Genomic DNA, 22,500 nt, shown 5'->3' with positions numbered 1-22,500 from the left:
ACTAAACAATAACACAGCACGTGAACAAAAAAAATTCCATTGGCGCTACAAATTGCAGATTGAATCATGAATCCTCGCTGGGATGGGATTATAGACAATATAGAAAGATTTGCCTGTGTTACATCAAACCACGAGGTAAATCAGTGACAAAACATGTTACTTATAACGAGAAATACGTCTCGGAAACAAACTCCTTAAACCTTTGCTGTTACTTTGTATAATAAACTCAAACTTGTTCTCATTCAAAGTAAAAAGTAAATCAGGGGGTCACGTATGAATTTTTGAAAATAGAGGTCAAAATGTTATAACGTTGAGCAATTTTGGAATCCAATATGGCCGCCAAATACTATGTATGGGAAAATAAAAGATTATAAATTACATTGAGAAAAAGAAGGCCGACCCCAAATTTCTTTTATCATTTCAAAAGGACAAGAATAAAGCTTCCATATTACAAAATTTGGAGAAATGCTAAGAAATAAGCTACACAACACTTAAATTATGCAATATTGATACACCCAATTACAAATACATTCCATAAAATACGTACAACAACTTCTATTTTTGAAAGATGAGTAAGAATCCCGTGACTATGGTACTTATGGTACCGGTATAAAACCATGTATAATAGATTAAATAACAAAAGCAAGCCAGTGACCCATGACACAAGTGTCACTCATACTGTAGTGTATAGTTTAGTCACCTTCTCTGAACTTTAGGGGACTGATTATGCGACATAACCTACCTGAATACTCAACCAACTGAAACGTGATTTGTGGTTTTTCAGGCTAGAGTTTTGACACGTTTAAAAAATAAGGGATCTCAAAATCATGGAAATAGGCAAATCTTGCAGCATATAACAAGGTATACACCCAATGGTATAATAACTGGCGTGGCTGGCTTATGTAACATCAAAACTTTCGTTTTCATATCAAAAGAGGGGAGTACACTTCGTGACACACGGTCTTTAAAATCTTAAAAAGAGCTAGATAGAGTGAATAGGTACTTTTGCTTATGTCCATTGTTTTTGTAATAATGTTGGACGCAACTTGTCATGGATTATTTAAAAGGAATTGATAGTAGGCACAAGGTGAATACAGGATACTACAGCCATTTACATACATTCAGAAACAAGATACATTTTTTGAATGTAAAAGAGCATCAACTGAAGTGACGCTTTATTTCCCATTTCAGTTTGTTTGTTTATTGATTGATTGATTGATTGATTGATAGATAGATAGATAGATAGATAGATAGATAGATAGATAGATAGATAGATAGATAGATAGATAGATAGATAGATAGATAGATAGATAGATAGATAGATAGATAGATAGATAGATAGATAGATAGATAGTCTGGTATCTAGGAATAATACAAAAATGATTCGATGACGTCATTTATCATACGTATACTAAAATGTCACAGAAACCACTATTATTCACTGAAGTGGACGAACAATGCCAGAATATGATTTCAGGAAAATCTCAGCATGCACCGACATTAACATTGTACTGTTGTATGGTTTAATTTATGGTTTTATGTAACCTTTTCAGTCGAGTTAAATAGCTCATAAACTCAACTTGCGGGACTTTAATCAAAGCTTCAATGTAACTCAGACCATTACAGTAGGCTGGGACGTGAGTATTTTTTGTAAACCAATCAAGTAAACAGGTACATAAACTCACGTGTAAAGCAAACTCTTTTGTGTTGAGCACATACCTTTGTGCAACGATTACTATTGGTATTACACGTTCTTCAGGTGCGACTACCATATATAGTTAAGCTGACAATACAAGTGTACAAATAAGGCGTTGGGCTACCTGGGTTAGGGTTAGGATTGGGGTTAGGGCTACCTGCCCTCTAGATATTTGCCATGACAAAATAGAAAATAGACTTACTATAAACACTGCTTTATACGAAATGTTAGAATAAAAATCCTGACTTACTGCGTAATTCAAGTAGCGCATGGAAAGGTCACAAAGTTTGACCTTAACCTATGGCATCGTCATTGGGTACACGATATCTTTCACATTCATATGTAAAACTGTAATAATAACAACTATGGCGGACTGCTGGGAGTGTCCGTATACTTAAATCATCATATAACCAGTCGAACGCAACGACCATTACATTAACGACGGCTGTAAGACAAAGTGGTGTTTCGCCTGTCCCGTGCCCAACAATCATCCAAAATATCCGCGAATCGGACAACAATTTCCATAGAGTTGCATTGTATCAATGTTTGAAAGTAAAGTTTGCCGTTGCATGCCTGGCGAAACCTCACGGGACTACACCTAGGAATACATGGGCGTGTGAACTAATACCAGTGTCAGTTTTCCCAGTTATTGGTATACGGTGTCTTCTTGATTTTGAGACAATTGGTGCTTTGTCACCAGATTATACTCGGTAAGTGTACGTCTCATTTTTTTTTATCTTCAGACACGAAAGTTCCCGACCACCGTAGTGTGGGAACTTGTCAGCGAACCGAGAATTTAGCCTTTCGTAAGTATACATCTAAATGTACACAGTGTCATAGTCCAGCACAATAAGAAACGCGTTGTCTGAGACCTGAAACGACCTCTTCAAATTGATTGTGTGGAGGTCTCGCTAAATTCGTATATAAATCGAATCGTTTTGAAACGATCAGAAGTGGCATAGTTTGAGAAACGAGTTATATATTTATATAAAGGCTTTAAATATACCAAACAGAGTTAAAAGGCAGGGGAAACTCACACAGACTTTGGAGATCGTCCACGTTTTATGTTTCACCAACTCATAAGAATGGAACCATAGTTTGAAAGTTAACGGAATACTTGTTTAATCGTAAATGACATATTATTTATTATACAAGCTCTATTTGACTGTTGCAGTCTGGTTACTTTCCCAATAAATAAATCGGTTTACTATAGACGATGAGACACGAGACAAATAAACTACAACTCTTAGACCCATTTGTATGCAAGCCATATGACCGGGTGATTATATATGAGATTCTCAATAAAAGGGTCGGTGTTACCGTGCCCGAGGTTTGATCAGTGGCCGTGGGAATGGTAAACTCGTTCTAAAGTGATACAATAAACAATTCTGCGACACAGTGAAATAAAACCGTTTCCCCAGTACAATAATGTCACAGATAGTGGACAAATATCTCTGATTGTTAAATTTTATGTATAGCGATCCAGAATTTCGTGGTCTTTCTTAAACCTTGTAGAATAACTCGACAGTAAACTGAAGCATGTTTTACATTTGTAATGAGTGTATCTTTCGAGTACGACTCATCCACTCGCCGTGTACTTTATTTTGATTGAGACGCTACATGGTCCACGATGTTCTCGTCCTTTCGTAGAGACATCGTGTAGACCTCGATGCGTACATGTATCATTCCAGGGCTCCTCGCCATGTAGACAAAGTGTGTAAGTGATTCGATGACACACTGTTTCTTCTCGAAACTCTTCATCACCTATCATTTCCAGGGGGATATATAGCCATATACGCGACAATTGAAGTAGACTTTAACTGCAAATCACCAAGGCGACACGTTATGGTCTGTGTTTAATTTATTAAGCGACCCGCATACAGTTTAAAATTACGGTAAAGTCCATTGAATTGTGAAACCGTGGACAATATGGCTAGATGGATGGGTGCATAAAACAGTAGGGGGTACATAAAGAAGTCGACACGTGTGGCAGATGGCCACATGGCACACTGTCAAAGAACACAATAAATAACCACAGTGTCACTACACTTCAATTCCCCGGACAGTGTAAAAAACACGAACAAGTAAAAACCTCAGACCACTATAATGAGGTAAAACCAACTATTGAGTGATTCTCACCCAATGCGTGTGTGTGTATAGACTAGACGCTCCTACAATGTACGCGTGTTGCCAATTCATTGCAGATTCGAATCTGAGTATTACATTTATAGTACACAGATTAGTCTGTATTCAGACGCAGATTATATTTTGTCGTATTCCTCATAAACCTTCTGAAATATGTTTTATTTAAATACTACTTGTGTGCAAATACATAACCTACAACATACAATAGTAAGCATGTACAGAATACTATACAGAACTCGCGCCACTCACTCACTCACTCACTCACTCACTCACTCACTCACTCACTCACTCACTCACTCACTCACTCACTCACTCACTCACTCACTCACTCACTCACTCACTGAGGATTCGAACAGTGTCACCTAAAATATAATCTGGCGTCGTCTTGACTATATGGAACGTCCTATCCTGCGCACACCATGTTTAATTCTATTAATTTCAGCGGCAACAATACTATTACAGTTAAATCACTATAGATAGATAAGAGATATTTAGATACCATTCCCAAACTTTGTCTTCGTTTAGCCAAGGAATGTAGGAGTTGCGCTTCGTAGAACCAGTTCATGACGTAGACACGAGTTGTCGTAATGTAGAAAGGCCAGGGTATAAAACCCATATATTTTGTTCGCATGCGTTCAACCTGGCTCGTGTGTGGTATTTTTACAATATTTTTGTAAGGCCAGAGGAGAGATTGCAATGCATTAAGATGTACGTCCAGTGTAGGTTCCGGACGAGCAGTTCAATTTATCATCCTTGGAATAGGATATAAAAACCAGAGAGGAGCAGACAAGAGTTAGCTTTGGGAAGCGAAAATGATATTACACTAAACTTCGATAAACTAGTTGAACTGTGGCCACCTTTACGTGCCTTTTCAAGCTAACAACATACAGATGACACCTGGTGAGGTTTTCAACCAATCACAGGGCTACTGAAGCATGCAGCGATCATGCCCTCACTACTTTTGTTTCGCCTTTGCGGATAAAACAAATCTCTTGTTGAATGACAATGTGGGTACGAGAAATGATGTCTATGATGCCAGATATGTTGATGGCACCAGCTTATTTCATAAACGATACTCTACGATAACAACTTTAACGCTGTGACAGCTGTGGCTGTATATGATCGAAATTCTAAACTTTGTTTACACTCTTCTCCGTTTGCAATAACCATCATTTAGTAGGGAGAGAACGAGTTGATGATTTATGCTTTATTGGTACATATTATCAGGCTTACCATGGGCATACTTAAACACCGCCGGGATCCGGCATTTTCATTTACAGTTTCTCGTTTGAATTCCGCCTTGTGAAAGTCAACCTAAGGATTCAAATAGTAGTTTTTCATCGAAGTAAAACCACAGGCCCGCCACAAAAAGATGATAATTCCCAAGGCAAAAAAAATGAAACCGTCCGCCGCCAACTATGCATGATTTACTCGTCGTCCTATTTATTACATGCATCAACGTTTCTGTACCGAGATCCGACTGAAATATTTTTTAAAAAAACCCTTTGGTAAGATATAATCCTTACTTATAATATTGTACACCATGCACAGTAACGCCTATGGGTAAACATATAATTGTGTAGCTGTACACATAATATGGTACAATAAATTCAATCAAATTGAGTTTTGGGTCCGCACCAAAAATCAGCGCCCTCAACGGCGATCACGATTTCAACCTGTTACGGTACTACTTATGGATGAAATCAACCTCGAATCAATATGTTCAAGGTCTAATTATTGGTATTTTTACAAGTTTTCAGTTGTCTGATGGGAAAAAATGTATAGTACATATAGTATATAGTACGTATATAATACAGTACAGCTACTCTCTATAAAAGACAATATGTGGCAGCAGTATTTAGAATTACCTTAAGTGATAACTAGATGTCATAAAGGTCGACACAACTCTCAAAAATCAAACTCCAGCATAAACAAAAACATATAATCGGTAATTTTGACTTTTAATGGTGCATTCCTACGATCGCGATAGCCACGTAGTTTATATCATCAAATTATCAAACAACCAGCCTACGATCATTTTCTGTTGGACACATTCTAAAATGTGATAATCTGTTGTTGGGGAGGTGCAAGTTTATCGATAGATATTCCCATTACATATTATTACAACTGTACAATATCACGGACACGTCACTGTTTCGATTCCCCACGAGGGATGGGTTGTATGCTGTAACAACGAGGGAGAAGATAAGATGTTTTATGGCCATACTACTACGGAAATCGAGCTATCGGCAAAACTAAAATAGACACAAAACTAAAACTAATATTGCATGTGGTAGATCTCTGTGTCTGTGTCTGTGTCTGTGTCTGTGTCTGTGTCTGTCTCTACTCTCCCCCCCCTCTCCCCCTCTCTCTCTCCCCTCTCTCTGTCTCCCCCCCCTCTCTCTCTCTCTCTCTCTCTCTCTCTCTCTCTCTCTCTCTCTCTCTCTCTCTCTCTCTCCCTCCCTCCCTCCCTCCTTCCCCCCGCGTTCATGGCATAACTTCGTGTCTTCATTAAGAATTTGTGATATGACGTTACGTTACTGTACTGTGTATAACTCGTGGGATAATGTTTTGTATATTTGTAGATTTAAGGATGGCGACAACCAAGACTGTCATCTTTGTACTCTTAATCGCGTTCCTCTTCCACCACTGTGTTGACACGCAGACATGCAGTGAACCTAAGAAAGGAATGATTGATGGTGAAGTTATCCTTGGCTTTCTATTCCCGTTTCATTGGTCTTCTAATGATCAATGTCTCAGTCACATACAGAATTTTGAGTCGATTCAACTTTTAGAAGCCGCCTTGTTTGCTCTTAGTAGACAGAACCAACATTACAGCATTCCTGGTGTATCTGTCGGTAGGTAGAAATTTTACACAATATTCACTGGTAATTTTTATTTTTTCACAGACTAGTCTTATGATGTACCGCCCGTTTCATGTTCGTGCTCACTAGCTCTGTTTGATACAACCACACAGACTTCTGTGCTGTGCATAAGTTTAGAGCTGTGTTGTGTTGTGTTGTGTTGTGTTGTGTTGTGTTGTGTTGTGTTGTGTTGTTTCGCTTTGTGCGTTTGATACATTGTAAAAAATGCTTTTGTCCTTCTGCAATACGATTAAGTGAGATCTGATCTTTTTGAAACCTCAGTTGTTTTTTGTACCCGTCCCTTTGTCCCCATTGTTGTCTTGTCTTTTTATTGGTCACTTTACTAAAAAAGCGCTCCTGAATAGTCACATTCCAACGGCAAAAAGGTAATGTGAAACGGGATCTTATATTATGCTGTATTGTGTTTAGATGTGCTGTATCATAATGTACTATACTGTTTTGCAGTACACTGTACTGTACTGTATTACATTACACTATGCTGTGTTTTTACTGTACAATGTTGTGTTATAATTCTTGTAAACGAACACGCCCCATTGGTGTTTTACTATCCCCGCATCTCATCTCCTTGAATTTTACGAGTCTCACTATATTTACTTGGCGTCAACACTTATTGAAATCGCCCTTCTTTACGTCCATCTTTCTCTTATAGGTTTAGAAGCATGGGACTCATGTCATTCCGAATCGATATCAGTGGACCGTGGTATCCGTTATCTTAGCGATAAAATTAAGCTGATTGATGGAGAGGGTAACGCGTGCTCCACTAGTAAACTTCGAATTGGTGAGTAGACTCTATCAATTACTAGGTGTAGTTTCGATCACTAGTCTGAGTTATCAGTAATCTGGGTAATAGCACACGTGAAAAACGCCCAGCTGGTTTATGATACCCCCAGGAGGTATCCTACAAAGTCACTGAACTTGTTCCGTGAGACGACGGGCGTACTTTTATACATAGCCTACGTGTATAAATGCACCGTTTTAAACCACTCTGGATCTCAGGCCAGGACACCGAGATGTATTTAAGACAGATTGGAGTTCTGCACGCATCTAGTGATAATGTAGTGTAGTGTTGAAAATTTAATTTTCCAAACAACAATTTACAGCTAAATAAATTATTTTAGTGGCCTTCTTTTTCTTTTTCTTTGCTTTTAAACCATTTATTAATTACTCTAAAGAAATCTATCTACCACGGTAAGATGAAAACCGAGCAATTCATCAGAGAAACAAAATTGACGACAAATGTCACCTCTCTGGATTGTCGTTTTCATCATTATTTTTCTGAAAAAAAATATGTACTGGGAACTTTTACTTTTCTTTTTTGTACTTTTTCATTTGTACTTTGAACTCGGAACAAAAACAATTTAAAGACAAAAACAGTTTAAAACTTAGTCTTCCTAGATCTGAGCGAAAAGTCGCGATATCTCAAAATTAAAACCTGAAAATTATATTTACAAGTTTTATATTACATAGATGGCACTACATGCGACCCTTTCTTTCAAGAATTGTTTTTTATTTGCCTCAAGAAAGTATATTGAAAATATCAAGAGAGAACTTTGGTTACATGGGCTTCCAAAGTATCAAGATGTTTGTCAAAGCTACAAACTGGAGTGAAACATTGTGCAGCCCATCTCAAAATCAATAATCTGTTTCCCCATGCAATGTTATCGAATGGTACTAAGTTAGCACACACTTATGAAATTGAATCGTCACTTCTCATCAAATATTTGTTTTGTTTTGTCATGGACAGACCAGACTAATAGATTTAACTGAAATTTATTGTCAACATAAATCTATCGTAAATTTGAAGTTCGGAATCTTGGTACCGTTCAAGTTACACATCCATCTTAAGAAAACACCAATTTTCCTATCTAAATAAATACTTACTTTCAACTCGTATTCATGGTGTGCCTGTGTATGCCTTGCAATCATCATATAGTTATGATAGTGTTGACAGGGTCATGCATGTCAGAAACAGTATGTACAGTTTCTCAACGATCCCGGTATATTAATGGCAGGCTGGGTCACTCTAACATCAAGTTATAAGAGGGCCGTTAAGATTACAAATCGGGGGGGGGGGCATATTTTAGAAAATTGAATTAGGGGAGGGTCACATTTTACGTTTCAAGTTCACTCATTGAGTGTTATCTAAGTTTGCATTATTTTTGTAATATTGGTATCCCATCGCTGCCACCAGTGTTATATTCTGCTGCAACACACTGCTACTACTGTACATCAGAACATATGGGTCGAAATGCTGCTGACAACCATGCAGTGAATATATTTTTACAATTTATTTTTACACTTTGTAATTGTGGTGTGAGGAGAGGCTATCCAAACACGGGAATTAATTATTGCAGAACCTTCACACAAATTCACCCTGGTGGTAGTATTGGGATACAATCAATGTATTTAAAATCATCATTGTGGTGGCAGCGGTGGGATCGCGTCCTTACCATAGATTCTAGGACCCGTACCCCTTTTCAAGTCGAACAACATTTTAACCTACATTTGAAATATTTGAACGGGAAGAGGAGGTTAAATTACAAATGTAGTTAAACTACAAAAAAAAATCAACAAGCAATTCAGTTTAGTAAGTAGCGTTCAACTTTCTGCGCCCATCTCTATCTTCGTCAGATTAACGAATTCCATAGTGTTATTTTTTTCAATTATTTTCCAACATACTGGCAATGCAACTCAAATAGGCAAGGTTTTATTTTAGCATAAACAATTTAAAAACCTTTGCCATTACATCTCATAAAAGACAAGTCTGTTTATTTGACAAAAAGCAGATAAAAATAAAATATATAAACAAGTTAAATTATATAAATAGTGTCTACAGAGATATAGATCCATCTCTCGCACACATATATACTTACATTATCTAAAATGACCAAATTGACCGACTGTAAAGTGGAGGGTGTCTAAGTATTCCGTACCTGCGCATTGCAGCAGGCACGTCCGAGTTGGTGACCTCGTACCCGGGCACTTTACAATTCTAAAACGGTTCCTGTTTGCTTTCGCCGTACTGTGGGAAATGTGAAAAACGAATTTTCACCATACCGAAGGTATCAAAGTACTGCTGTGTTTTATTAAGAATAACGACTCGTTTCCTGGTGTTTCTAATCAGCGTGTCGCTTAATGTCGTTTTGACAATATATTTCAAAGACAGAGTGATTATTTTGTAAACAAAACAATTAATTATTCATTATAATGGATGTTTCACGAACCGATTTAGTTCTACTAACTACGGTTATTAGTCTCGCGTGAATGTCAAGAAATCCGGTTGTTTACCGATTTTAAAGTGATTTCAGTCCCACAAACCTAACTCCATATATACATTTAACCATAGACAGTGGAGGGGCCCTCCACTGTCTATGATTTAACACACTTGTTTACTGTACGATGCACTACAACACTGTTCTACCAACTGTACCTCTTAGCCTGTCTCAAGCTGTGCTAAAACTACCTACAAGCAGCAAGTTTAATTTCTCTATTTATCCACAGTAACAGTGTAATCTTTCACTCCCTGATGTTTAATTGTAAACATATTATTGATAACACCAAGGCTGGCCTGTCACTACACAGATAATATGACACACATACACTCTCTCACTTTAGTTAGACTAATAAACAAATAAATCCAACATTTGATGTTATAGCGACTAGAACACAATACAGCTTTGTTTTTCTTATACCAGATTAGATATCCAACAGTGTCGCTATCCTGAAGACTACTCCACTGGTGAAATGTACACTAATAGTTTTAATAGTTTTAAGAGGTATAGTTGGTCGAACATTGTTGTAGCTATAACTGGAGTATTATACAAATATTAAGCTACCATTAATTACCTAATTTACATATTTCGAGTCAGACGACGTTTTGTTTCATGTTTTGTGATTTTCATAGAACAACTCAAACTTGAATGCACTCTACGTACGTAAAATAAGATATTAGGGATAAACCATGTTTTAAGAGAACTTAATCATCACCTAACCCTATGTCATCTATACAGGAATGGTGGCCGGGAGATATAACACAGACACCAAAGCAGTTGCTTCGTTGCTTGGTGATGCGTGGACGCCGCAAATCACTTACGGCGGGAGGTCACCAGACTTCAGTGATGGAGATGTATATCCATATCTTCTTCGTACCGTGCCATCGGACAAACAACAAGCTAAGGTAACATAATGTACATACATTCTCCTGACAAACCCCAATGTTTTGTATTCGAGCTAGACAGTAATGTAGAGTGTCGTTAAATTTTAATTTGTAAAACTAAGTGACATCTTTTGCTCTGTTACCATGCCAATGCGAAAAATCAGCTTTTGGGGGAAACACACTAAGTACAGTACTTGATATGGATGCTATAAATGATTGTGGTACATGCGGAAAACGCTTTACTTTGGTGTTATGGGTTGTACTTGATATGGATGCTATAAATGATTGTGGTACATGCGGAAAACGCTTTACTTTGGTGTTATGGGTTGTACTTGATATGGATGCTATAAATGATTGTGGTACATGCGGAAAACGCTTTACTTTGGTGTTATGGGTTGTATTTGTATAATTTGATAGGCGGCATTTAGCAAATTGAATCAACTTTGCAGTCATTTTGTCTACTTCAAAGGGGATCACTACTCCAGGAAATAGAGGTATTTTCGTCAGTTTTTGGTTCTCGTGAGTCATTTAATTTCACTTCACATAAATTTCGCTCGATTGCCAATAAACATCAAATTGAAACTACTTTTCACCTCTATTCTTCTAGCAGTTCAATTTGTCCACTGTTGCCTCACGGGAGTTAACAGACATACATATGCAATAGATGAACAATGAATATTCATGACTACATGTCTGAAGATAATTATCCGTTAGGTGTCATGAATATTCATTGTTCATCTAATGCATATGTGCACATGTCTACACTCTCATGAGGCAACAGTGGACGACTACGAGAACAATGACTATAAGCCTGAAGATAATTATCCGTTAGGTGTCATGAATATTCATTGTTCATCTAATGCATATGTGCACATGTCTACACTCTCATGAGGCAACAGTGGACGACTACGAGAACAATGACTATAAGCCTGAAGATAATTATCTGTGGTGTCATGAATATTCATTGTTCATCTAATGCATATATACACATGTCTGCTAAGTCTATACTCTCATGAGGCAATAGTGGACCACTACGATAACAATGACGGTGAAATAGCGTAACTGTTTCAATTTGTTGTTTTTTGGTAATCATGCGATATTTGCGCGATATTGTGAAATCATAAACTGACTCTCCAGACTCCAACGTTTATGACAATATCTATATTTCCTGGAGTGGCTAATTCAACTTTAACAAAACATTGAGGTATAGAATGACACGATTTTCTGTACATAACTGATACTTGGTGAGGTGGATTTCATTGACCATTTTTTTTACTTTGAATACCCATGGGTCGTTAGAAACGTAATTATATATATATACTATAGGCATGACAACATCTATTTTTTCTTGTGAGTGAGACATATCGATATTTTTATCTTCAAGGCTATGATCGACATTATGAAGAGGCTTGGTTGGTACTATGTTAATGCTATTTACACAGGAGATGATGACCACGAGAGGGCGTTCCAAGCTTTCAAAGACATGATTGGTGATCATGATATATGCCTTGCTAGTCAACTATCAATTAAGAAAGGAACAAGTATAGATGCTCCCTTTGACAGTTTCTTACGGGATGACTTTATGAAAAAACCAAATGCGAAAGCCGTGATTGCTTTCGTGACCCAGTCACACGCTGCGCGATTACTGCGAGCCTCTCAACGCATATCATCAGCGAACTTCCAGTTTCTTTTCAGCTACGAAGGGATATCAAACAAGATTCAGTTAAAACAACAAGCCCAAAACGCTACTCGTGGTCTTTTAGGCGTCGTGCCTCAAACTTTGGTAAATAAAGTCGATGACTTCGAGACCTATTATAAAGCACTTACTCCGGAATCAAATGACGAGATTGCCAATCCATGGTTTGCAGAATACTGGCGGGAAAAGTACCAGTGTAATCTTCCCGGTGAGTCAAAGTACAGTCGGGCTTGCGACCAAACCGTCATTACTGCACACCAGGCAAGCTATCAGCAGCACGAGTATGTATCACCGATTTTGAACGCCGTGGAGACATTCCTACAGGCTGTCAAAGAAATCCACGATGAACTATGTGGCGTCAGCTTCTACGGTATATGTCAAGCGATGCAAATTATCGACAAGGACCAAATACTAGCAAAGTTAAAAAATATCAAAATTGATAAACCCCAGTCTACGAGTGGTGAGGATGTCAGCTATGAGCAAGGTGAAATTACTGCAATGTATAGGATTGAACATTACGATGGAAGTGTATTTAAACAAGTAAGAGTGTTACTATTTACTACATTAAAGGGTACAAGCACAGGGAGCAGCAAGCATGTGATTGATTGATCCGAATCGATCGACCAATCAATTACATGCTCGCTGCTCCCTGTGGTATGAGTTGAGTTTTTAGGCGTAGTATTTGGTGCATATTTAAAAAGTATTCGCAGTATTCTACATATGAAGCAAACTTGACCATCATTTCCAATTACCTGAACTCTAACCTGGCATTAAGATTATTACTTAAAAACAATCCGATGACGTAATTTATTATACGTATGAAATATCGAGGAAATCTCCCTAACAATGCAATCAGTTGTTCTAACAATGCCAGAAGACAATCGTAATAGGGCATGCATAGACATTAACATTATGCCAGGGTGATTTTAATCGAGGTTTTATGCAAGCACTTTCACCTGAAAAAAAAATTATGACGTCAGCTTCTGTCACTTTAATGACATTATTTTTATGACGTCAGCTTCTGTCACTTTAATGACATTATTTTTATGACGTCAGCTTGTGCCACTTTAATGACATTATTTTTATGACGTCAGCTTGTGCCACTTTAATGACTATTTTTATGACGTCAGCTTGTGCCACTTTAATGACATTATAACAGTTGTAATGAAAGACCCGTGACTGTGACATTAACCTGGCCAATAATAACATGTAACACCAGAATTGTTTCGTTAAATGTTCGTTTGTTTTTATCCTCTCACTCATGCTAGCTCTATAGGATATAAGGTGAAAAAAGTAATTGTGTGTTTCCGATAACATGGCCGGCCTCAGAGGAACTGGTAAGTAGGTTGGGATTTTATTTTACTTTGCTGTATAAACGATTTGTGTTTCTTACTGAAATTTTATTGTTATTGTTTTTAAAAAAAACAGGTTGGTAACTGGACTTCGGGAACTCTGAACTTAATGACAAATGACATATCAATGTGGGTCGATGGTGTCGAGAGACATGGCTCAGATCTGCCGACATCTGTATGTTTGTCTCCGAATTGCATCGACGATAGCTGTGGAGAACAGGGAGAAGATAAGGTAATTTTACGTTTGGTTACAATTTTTAATTTTTTTTTACCTGGGGAATTGGATAAATGTTTTTGAGATATAGAACTGTTATTGTCAGAACAAAATAAGTGGTAGTAAGGCACAGTATTTGGTCGTATATTGCTACTTATCCACAACATGCATTCTCGCCACTCTTTCAAAAACATCCCGGATAGTTGCCGGGCAAATGGAGCTTTATAGCGTACGGGCAACGTACAAGAAAAAACGTTATACCCCGAGATATTTGGGGTGGGATAGAGTTGGGAGCCAAAGTTTGAAACCGTTACAATTAAATCACATACTAAGACCGAGAATTATCCCCTAAAAATCCATAAGTCCCATACCAATTTCTCTGAATCAAAGTCAGAACAGAATTTGTACGCCACCCTCGCTACTGCCTCGGTCATTATTTTCGCGCCATACACGCAAAGTTTCACCTGCTACCAACAGAACTTCTCACGAGTCTAATAAAATAAACCTTTTTTCTTAGATATACATATCTGGTGACATTATCCTCGGCGGCTTGTTTCCACTCCACCATAAAGGGACCACAGATCACGAATGTGGAGTCATCAATGCAGAGGGCATTATGGCATTAGAGGCGATGTTGTACACACTTGATAAAGTCAATCAAGACTATAGTATATTGCCAACCATACAGCTTGGCATGGAGGCTATAGATTCGTGCTACAGTCCAGAAGTGGCATCACACGAGACTCTTCGTTTCCTGAGCACAGCGGAGTTTGGTAGCAGTGGATCCGGTGAGAGAATGAGTGCTGATACGGGAAACACAGAATACATCTATGGTGTTATAGGGGGTGCTGACAATGATGTATGTAAAGCAGTCAGTGAGATTCTTCAGGTCTATACCGTTCCTGAAATAAGTTACCAAGCGACTGCCACTGCTTTGAGTAATACATGGACTTATCCCAACTTCTTACGAACAGTGCCCCCATCGACAATCCAAATTGCCGCCATTGTTCAAGTAATGGCCAAAGTAGGCTGGACGTACATACAGGCAGTGTTCAGTGACAATAGCTTTGGATGGGATGGGGCAAGTGTGCTGAGACAACAAGCCCCAATGGTAAGTTACAAGTGTTTGGTTCACAATTACGTTATTACTGAAATCAATGGCATCGCAAGACTATATTTGGCACCTGTTTTGACCGTGAAAATGATTTATTGGGTGCGGACCTAAAAACAATTTGATTGGATTTATTGTATTATATTATGTGTACAACTGTACAGATATGTTTACCCACGTGCAAAGCTTACTCAATACTGTCCAGAATGTACACTATTGCAAGTAAATCATTGTATCTATCAAAACAATTTCAAAACACGTTTAGTTGCAGCTAGCACAGCTTTAGCGTGGTATCAAAAGCTGGCAAACATTCGATAAGTAAACTTTAATATTCTTCTTTACATTTATTCCAGTCCGGTATTTGTTTAACTCAATACCTCAAAGTAGATTCACCGGAAGACGACTCAGACATGGATACAATTATCGAAAAACTACTTAAACGTCCCAACGCAAAGGGCGTGGTTGTCATGGGAACAGAGGCATTGGTTGTAGCACTGCTAAAAGCTATAAAACGAAACAACGCGGAAGGGTCGTTTTTTCTTATGGGTACAGATACATGGGGTCAGTTATCGATTCCGAGCGAGCTAATAGACGTGGCCAGAGGTACGTATGATAGTTGACCACCCGATGTCCATTTTGCCAATGTATGTATGTGTGTGTATGTATGTATGTATGTATGTATGTATGTATGTATGTATGTATGTATGTATGTATACATATGTGTGTATGTATGTATGTATGTATGTATGTATGTGTTTGTATGTATGTATGTATGTATGTATGTATGTATGTATGTATGTGTTTGTATGTATGTATGTATGTATGTATGTATGTATGTATGTATGTATGTATGTATGTATGTATGTATGTATACATATGTGTGTATGTATGTAACAGCATGTATGTATGTATGTATGTATGTATGTATGTATGTATGTATGTATGTATGTATGTATGTATGTATGTATGTATGTATGTATGTATGTATGTATGTATACATATGTGTGTATGTATGTATGTATGTGTTTGTATGTATGTGCGTGTCTGTGTAATCCAATATAAAACTGACTGAACATATTGTCAACAACAACATCAACAAAATTAATTAATCGTTATCTTAATATCAGATAATATTTTTTGATTAACTGATATGCATATGTACGTGCTAACACTAATTTTGTTAACTCTACTTCTAAATCACACTCCCTCAGATTCAAGGAGATATACCAAATTTGGAGAATATTTTAAATCAAAAAGTTATTTCATTCAAGATACTTGTCGCATTACAGTCAGAATGTCTTATTATTCTAACGACCTGACAGTGCTTCATACTCCGTAGGATTCATTCTTTTCGAAAGACAAAATGGTTGTACGTTGAAACCTTAAATTACATTTGTTTCCTACAGGATCTGTAACGTTGACTGCTCGTCAACGCCAAGCTCCTCAGTTTGTTACTCACTTGACGAATATGAAACCAGGCGACAACGTGAGGAATCGTTTGTTTAGTGAGTTTTGGATGCAGAAATTCCAATGTAAATTACCTGGTTATGAATCATCTAATTACACTGTAGAATGCACAGGTAAGCATGGTTATGTACAGACCAGAGAAAGCGGACTTATAGACTTATTTTCTTCAGATTTTACAATGTTCTTAGTAACTTTACGCAGAGTATTAGTGCAAGAGCCGAATTAAATAGTTCAGAGTGGCAAACACACACACACACACACACACACACACACATACATACATGCATGCATGCATGCATGCATGCATGCATGCATACATACATACATACATACATACACACACACACACACACACACACACATACATACATACATACATACATACATACATACATACATACACACTGAGGCAGACATTCATACATACAGACAGACAAACAGACAGACAGACAGACAGGCATTACACACCTTTATAAACGTGACGTAACAACAATAACGGATAAAGTGAGAGACAGAGGGCGAGAAACAGACAGACAGACAGCTGAGACATTTTGTGACAAATGTAACAAAAAGGCCGAGACAGGGAGAAAAGAGACAGACCGAGAGTCATGCAGGTAGAGAGATGAAATGAGATTAGATGGCTGCTATTCAACTGGTAAGACTGTAATCGGTTCGTGTGTTCTATTTAAAACCAACAAAAATGATAACATTCCTATGTTTAGACAATTTTGGTTTTGTGAAATTTATTACAGATGACCTCACTTTAACAGCAGAAGACATTCCACTTAACGTTGCTGCAAATGTCATGGATGCAGTCGGCACTTTTGCGTACGCACTAGACGATCTACATGCAGTGTGTTACACAGCGGACAAAGTCTGTTCAGATATGTCGAAAACAGATGGAGAAAATCTAATTGAAGAGCTGAAGAGAGTGAACTTTGAAAGTTTAGCTGGTGATGGAACGACAATCTCTTTTAACTATCAGGGAGATGACGGTGGTGCTTTCGACATCTACAATTTTATTCCAGAAGGGAGCGATTTCAAATATGTTAAGGTAAATATTTTTTTTTATAAAAAATTTTGTGTTTCATGACACCAAACTCTACAGAACTTTTGTAAATTGTACATTTGGAAAGGTTAAAGGATCTTAAAGGGGGACACCACTCCAGGGACAACTTCAACTTGATGTCTCTCTGAAATCGCGCGTAATGTACGTGATGCAAAACCACGAAGTTATTCCCCAGAACCCAAAGTTCACGGAAATGCCTTTATTTCCTTGAGTGGCACTTTAGAAGCATTTTAGGACGTGCATCAACTTAAAGAGTTTAATTTTTTAGACTAATGACCGTCTTTTTGTAATAATAGGAACCTGGTTGTCCTTCTGTCTTTACCTTGGATAAAACATGTACGCAAGCGCGGTATGCATAGTTTCCCGAGTCAGGCGCTCGTTTCCTCCCATGTGGTTGATTGATGTTCGATGTCACGTTTATGTCGTGAATTGATTTTGATTGATTAATTGATTGAATTATTGGTTTGTTTAGATTGGTTCCTACGACAACATTGCTCTACTTAGTATGACAAGTGAAGTCAAATTTTACAACACGGACGGAAGTGAGAAAACAGCGCCGCCTACATCAGATTGTATTGGAGCCTGTGATGACTGTAAAGCCATTGAAAGAACAAAAGTAGCCGAAGTTAAAGGGGGAGATATTTGGATAGGAGGTAAAATCTACATACTTATGTATTTTTTTCAACACTTTAGGATAAAACTCAGTGCTAAGGGGTTGTTTATCCTGAAATTGTGCTGAAATGAACCTCAATGACATCACATCTGTGATTATGTATTCAAAATATCTTGTGAAAAGTTAATTTACATTTATAACATTAATTTCTTAAAAAGCATACCTAAAATTGATTAAACTTTAACGAACTTATACTTCACAGGTTTGTTTGAAATGCATCCTCCAGGAACATCTCTCTTAGACTGCAGTGATGAACTTATCGCCTACAATGTGCAGCTTCTTGAAGCCTTTCTCTTTGCTGTGGACGAAGTCAACGCTGATAACGAGACTCTCCCGAACTTAAAACTTGGCGCCGTTGCTTTCGACACTTGCGGTCTTGTTGAACGTGCTGTACGAGAAACAACCAATTTTGTAACGGGAGGAGTAGAATATCGATCCGGGTATCCACCGTCACGTGTCCGTGTCAGTGGTATGATTGGTGGCAGCAACAGTGACATTTCCAGAGAAGTTGCCGAGATTTTGACGCCTTTGCAGATCACCCAGATTAGTTATGGCGCTACGGCGAAGGATCTGAATAATGATGAATTTAAGTACTTCGTGAGGACGGTACCATCAGATATTTACCAAGCAGAAGCTCTGACCGACGTTTTGAAATCTCTGGACTGGAAGTACGTATCGGTAGTGTATTCGGACAATGAGTATGGTCTTGGTATGCTGCAAGAATTCACTCGTTTAGCAAAGGATAAAGGTATTTGCATTGCAGCGAATCTCCGAGTAGACATGGGTGCCATCCAATCGCATTTTGATTCGTTAGTTGATTCTCTCGAAGCCCAGGTACAATCAAAGGTAGGAGTACTCTTTACCAGTGATGTACACACAGGAAAACTTCTCCAAGCTGCCGAGAGGAAAGGACTGAGGGATATCCAATGGTTCGGAACTGACACATGGGGTGACCGCTTCTTTGTTACCGAGAATGCTACTTCAACATCCCAAGGTGCCATCACTCTTCAATTCAAGAAACACACTGCACAAAACTTCAAAGACTATTTCATATCATTAGGACCCTATAGTAATCAACGTAACCCTTGGTGGCAACAATGGTATATGGCCCATTTTGAGTGTTTTTTAAACGTCTGGGGCATACCGAAACCGTATGATACTCCATGTCCATGGTCACAGGATCTCTCTGATGGATTCGCAGAAGAGGCTGGCATAGGCTATGTCATCAACTCCGTGTGGGCGTTTGCTAAAGGTATGCAGGCTTCAATAAATCAACTCTGTCCGAACACAACTAACCATCTGTGTCCAGAAGTTGTTCAAAATCCAGATATACTGAATACGAAGATCAAGGAAGCACAATTTAATGGTCATGGCGGTGAACAGTTTAGTTTTGATGAGTTTGGCAATGGACCAGCATCATATGACATTCTGAACCTTCAAAGAGTGAATGGAACATTACAGTACATCAACGTGAGTTAATTTGGTTAGATTACAAACTCATTCCCATTTTAATTTTTAGGTTTCATTTTTGACATTCCATTATTATATCCTGTGAACGTTTTCTACATTTTACATTTGTTCTATACTCAGTCTGTTCATATTCCAGTTAGGCATTTAAGGTATATATATATATATATATATATATATATATATATATATATATATATATATATATATATATATATATATATATATATATATATATATATATATATATATATATATATATATATAGTTTATGTATACTAACTACTTGCATCAGAAATAACATTACTTTTCCAAGATGTTTGTTGGTTTTTTGTACTTTTGTTGAAAATCAGAATATTTTTTCAAAGCTGAATAACAAGTGATGGGGACATCTCCTTTGGATGTCTAGATGCAATTCTCCAAGGCAAAGTGTTTCTATCCTTGGTATGCAGATAGGATTGGAATGCAAGTGTTGATAAGTAAGGACTGCTCGGTAGCTAAGTTGCGTTTTTATGGGGATACTTCTTCGAAGCCTAGATAAAATACTTAGTAGTTTAATTATGACGCTGATCACAAAAGTGATGTGTTGCCATTTTATCTTTGTGGAGAGTGTTTTGATTTGAGTACTGATTACAAAATCAGTTATGCTCCAACAACATTGTCTCTATTTTTGTCAATAGGTCGGAGGATGGGAATACGGTGACCTCTCTTTGGATCCTCAAGACATCAAGGTTTACAATTCTAATAACGAAGTCGTTTCCTTACCAACATCTGAATGCAGTGGGAGATGCCTTGAATGCATTCAGCACTTTCATTCGTTGCCAAGACATGTAGAACTACAAGGTGAACTTTTAATCCCTGGACTATTTGCCGTTCACGAGAAAGGAGATCACGTGAAAGAATGCGGTAATTTGACAGATGAAGGTTTAATATATGTTGAAACTATGTTGCACGCTATAGATGATATCAATGCAAATGAGCACCTCCTGCCTGGCATTACCTTGGGCACAGTTATATTCGACACGTGTTCAAGCACTTCTCGTGCTGGCAGAGAGTTGTCTCCTCTGCTCAATGGAGCATTTTTCCTGAATGGGGATTATCCACCTTCATCATTCCCAGTTATTGCTGGTGTTGTGGGAGCTGGGAATGATGAGATTGCATCCGTTACAATAGAAACAGCTGATTTGTACAAATATACCATGGTAAGTCGCGAAGGTTTTATCATATAGGTTTTATCATATAGATTTATCACTTAAAACCTCACTTACACAGAAACACCATACGGAGAGAATAAAATAGACAAAACATATTGAAGGTAGATGTTGAGGGTGGCCGAGCTGTTATGACACTTACCTCTTAGAACTGTGGCCGGGGTTCAAGAGCTATAGTCTGTATTTGATTATATTTTATGCTGTAAGTAAGAAGAACGTCATTTAGTTTGACTCCATCGGAACAAGGCAGGTTTCTCCCGGGCAACCCGGAACCTTCCTACCTTAATTTTGAACCCCATAATGCAAACCCCTCACCAGACTCTTGGGAGAGAGGTGCTCACATCCTTAAAGAAAATATCGTTTGATGTATTAAACATTAAAACGAGATTGAAGTATGCAATTTAATGTTATCCAAATCTTGTAAACTCCATAGACCCATATTTATGAATTTAGGGGATTACTAAATCCATATTAATTGGTTGCATATTTGGGAAAGATTCTGTCAAGTTCATGACCGATTGTCGCGCTTTCAATTTTCAGGTGAGTTACGGGGCAACAACTTCCTTGTTAAGCAACCAAGATGTGTATCCCTATTTCCTTCGAACTGTTCCTAGTGATGACCAGCTTGCAGACGTTCTGGTACAGTTGGTGTTAGATCTGGGTTGGTCTTATATTTCAGTAGTTCGTTCACATAATCAACATAGTAAAGCGGGTAAGTGTTTTTTCATGACGTCAATTATACAGTACAGGATATCATATCAGTATCACATTATATAAAGACATTGATATATCAAACAAGAATAAAAAACCTCTCATAAAATGTTGAGTCAGAAACGTTGAGAAGTTTAGCTTTATAGGGAACACCACTCCAGCATTTAAAGGTATTTTCATAAACTTTGGGTTCTGAAGAAACATTTTATGATTTCACATCTCTCAAATTTGCATGAACATTGATTATTCATAACCGCTAAGAGTTTATTTCCTTCAGGTAAATAGCTGTGAATATGCATTATTCATCTAATAAATATTCATGTATACTACCCATGGGGCAATGGTGCACCACTTAAAGGATAGAGGTGAAATGAGTTTCAATTTGATGTTTGGCAAAGGATTGAGATTTTTGTGATGTGAAATCATGAAATGACTTCACAACCCAAAGTTTTTGAAAATGTCTGTATTACCTGGAGTGGTTTTCCCCTTTAACCCTAAAGATACTGATTTCAATTAAGGCATAATGTCAGTGACATTTTACATTTCAGGTTAAGGATCATTTTAGAAACAATATGCAACTAACTAAATAATTCCCCAATAATAATAATTATTCTTTAGTCAGGGTGGAAATCAATAAGTACGTACCA

The 22,500-nt window shown here is 37.7% G+C and overlaps 1 protein-coding gene across 1 annotated transcript in view; it reads left to right on the top strand.

The window, feature by feature from the left end:
• The first annotated feature begins 2,079 nt into the window (after window positions 1-2,079).
• The window catches only part of LOC144452544 (uncharacterized), a 25,128-nt gene continuing 4,707 nt past the window's right edge, over window positions 2,080-22,500 (top strand). Inside the window, exons 1-14 of the mRNA XM_078143646.1 lie at window positions 2,080-2,406; window positions 6,427-6,699; window positions 7,376-7,504; window positions 10,737-10,903; window positions 12,267-13,118; window positions 14,007-14,162; window positions 14,662-15,255; window positions 15,609-15,858; window positions 16,662-16,835; window positions 17,475-17,776; window positions 18,264-18,444; window positions 18,667-19,934; window positions 20,612-21,133; window positions 21,683-21,854. Coding sequence (XP_077999772.1) covers window positions 6,435-6,699; window positions 7,376-7,504; window positions 10,737-10,903; window positions 12,267-13,118; window positions 14,007-14,162; window positions 14,662-15,255; window positions 15,609-15,858; window positions 16,662-16,835; window positions 17,475-17,776; window positions 18,264-18,444; window positions 18,667-19,934; window positions 20,612-21,133; window positions 21,683-21,854 — 5,032 coding nt within the window. The 5' untranslated portion in view covers window positions 2,080-2,406; window positions 6,427-6,434. The remainder of the gene's footprint in view (window positions 2,407-6,426; window positions 6,700-7,375; window positions 7,505-10,736; window positions 10,904-12,266; window positions 13,119-14,006; window positions 14,163-14,661; window positions 15,256-15,608; window positions 15,859-16,661; window positions 16,836-17,474; window positions 17,777-18,263; window positions 18,445-18,666; window positions 19,935-20,611; window positions 21,134-21,682; window positions 21,855-22,500) is intronic.

Source organism: Glandiceps talaboti, chromosome 22, assembly GCF_964340395.1.
Source record: "Glandiceps talaboti chromosome 22, keGlaTala1.1, whole genome shotgun sequence".
NCBI classification, from domain to species: Eukaryota; Metazoa; Hemichordata; class Enteropneusta; family Spengelidae; genus Glandiceps; species Glandiceps talaboti.
The sequence above is the reverse complement of the archived record's forward strand: the minus strand, read 5'-3'. Positions and strand labels throughout refer to the sequence as shown.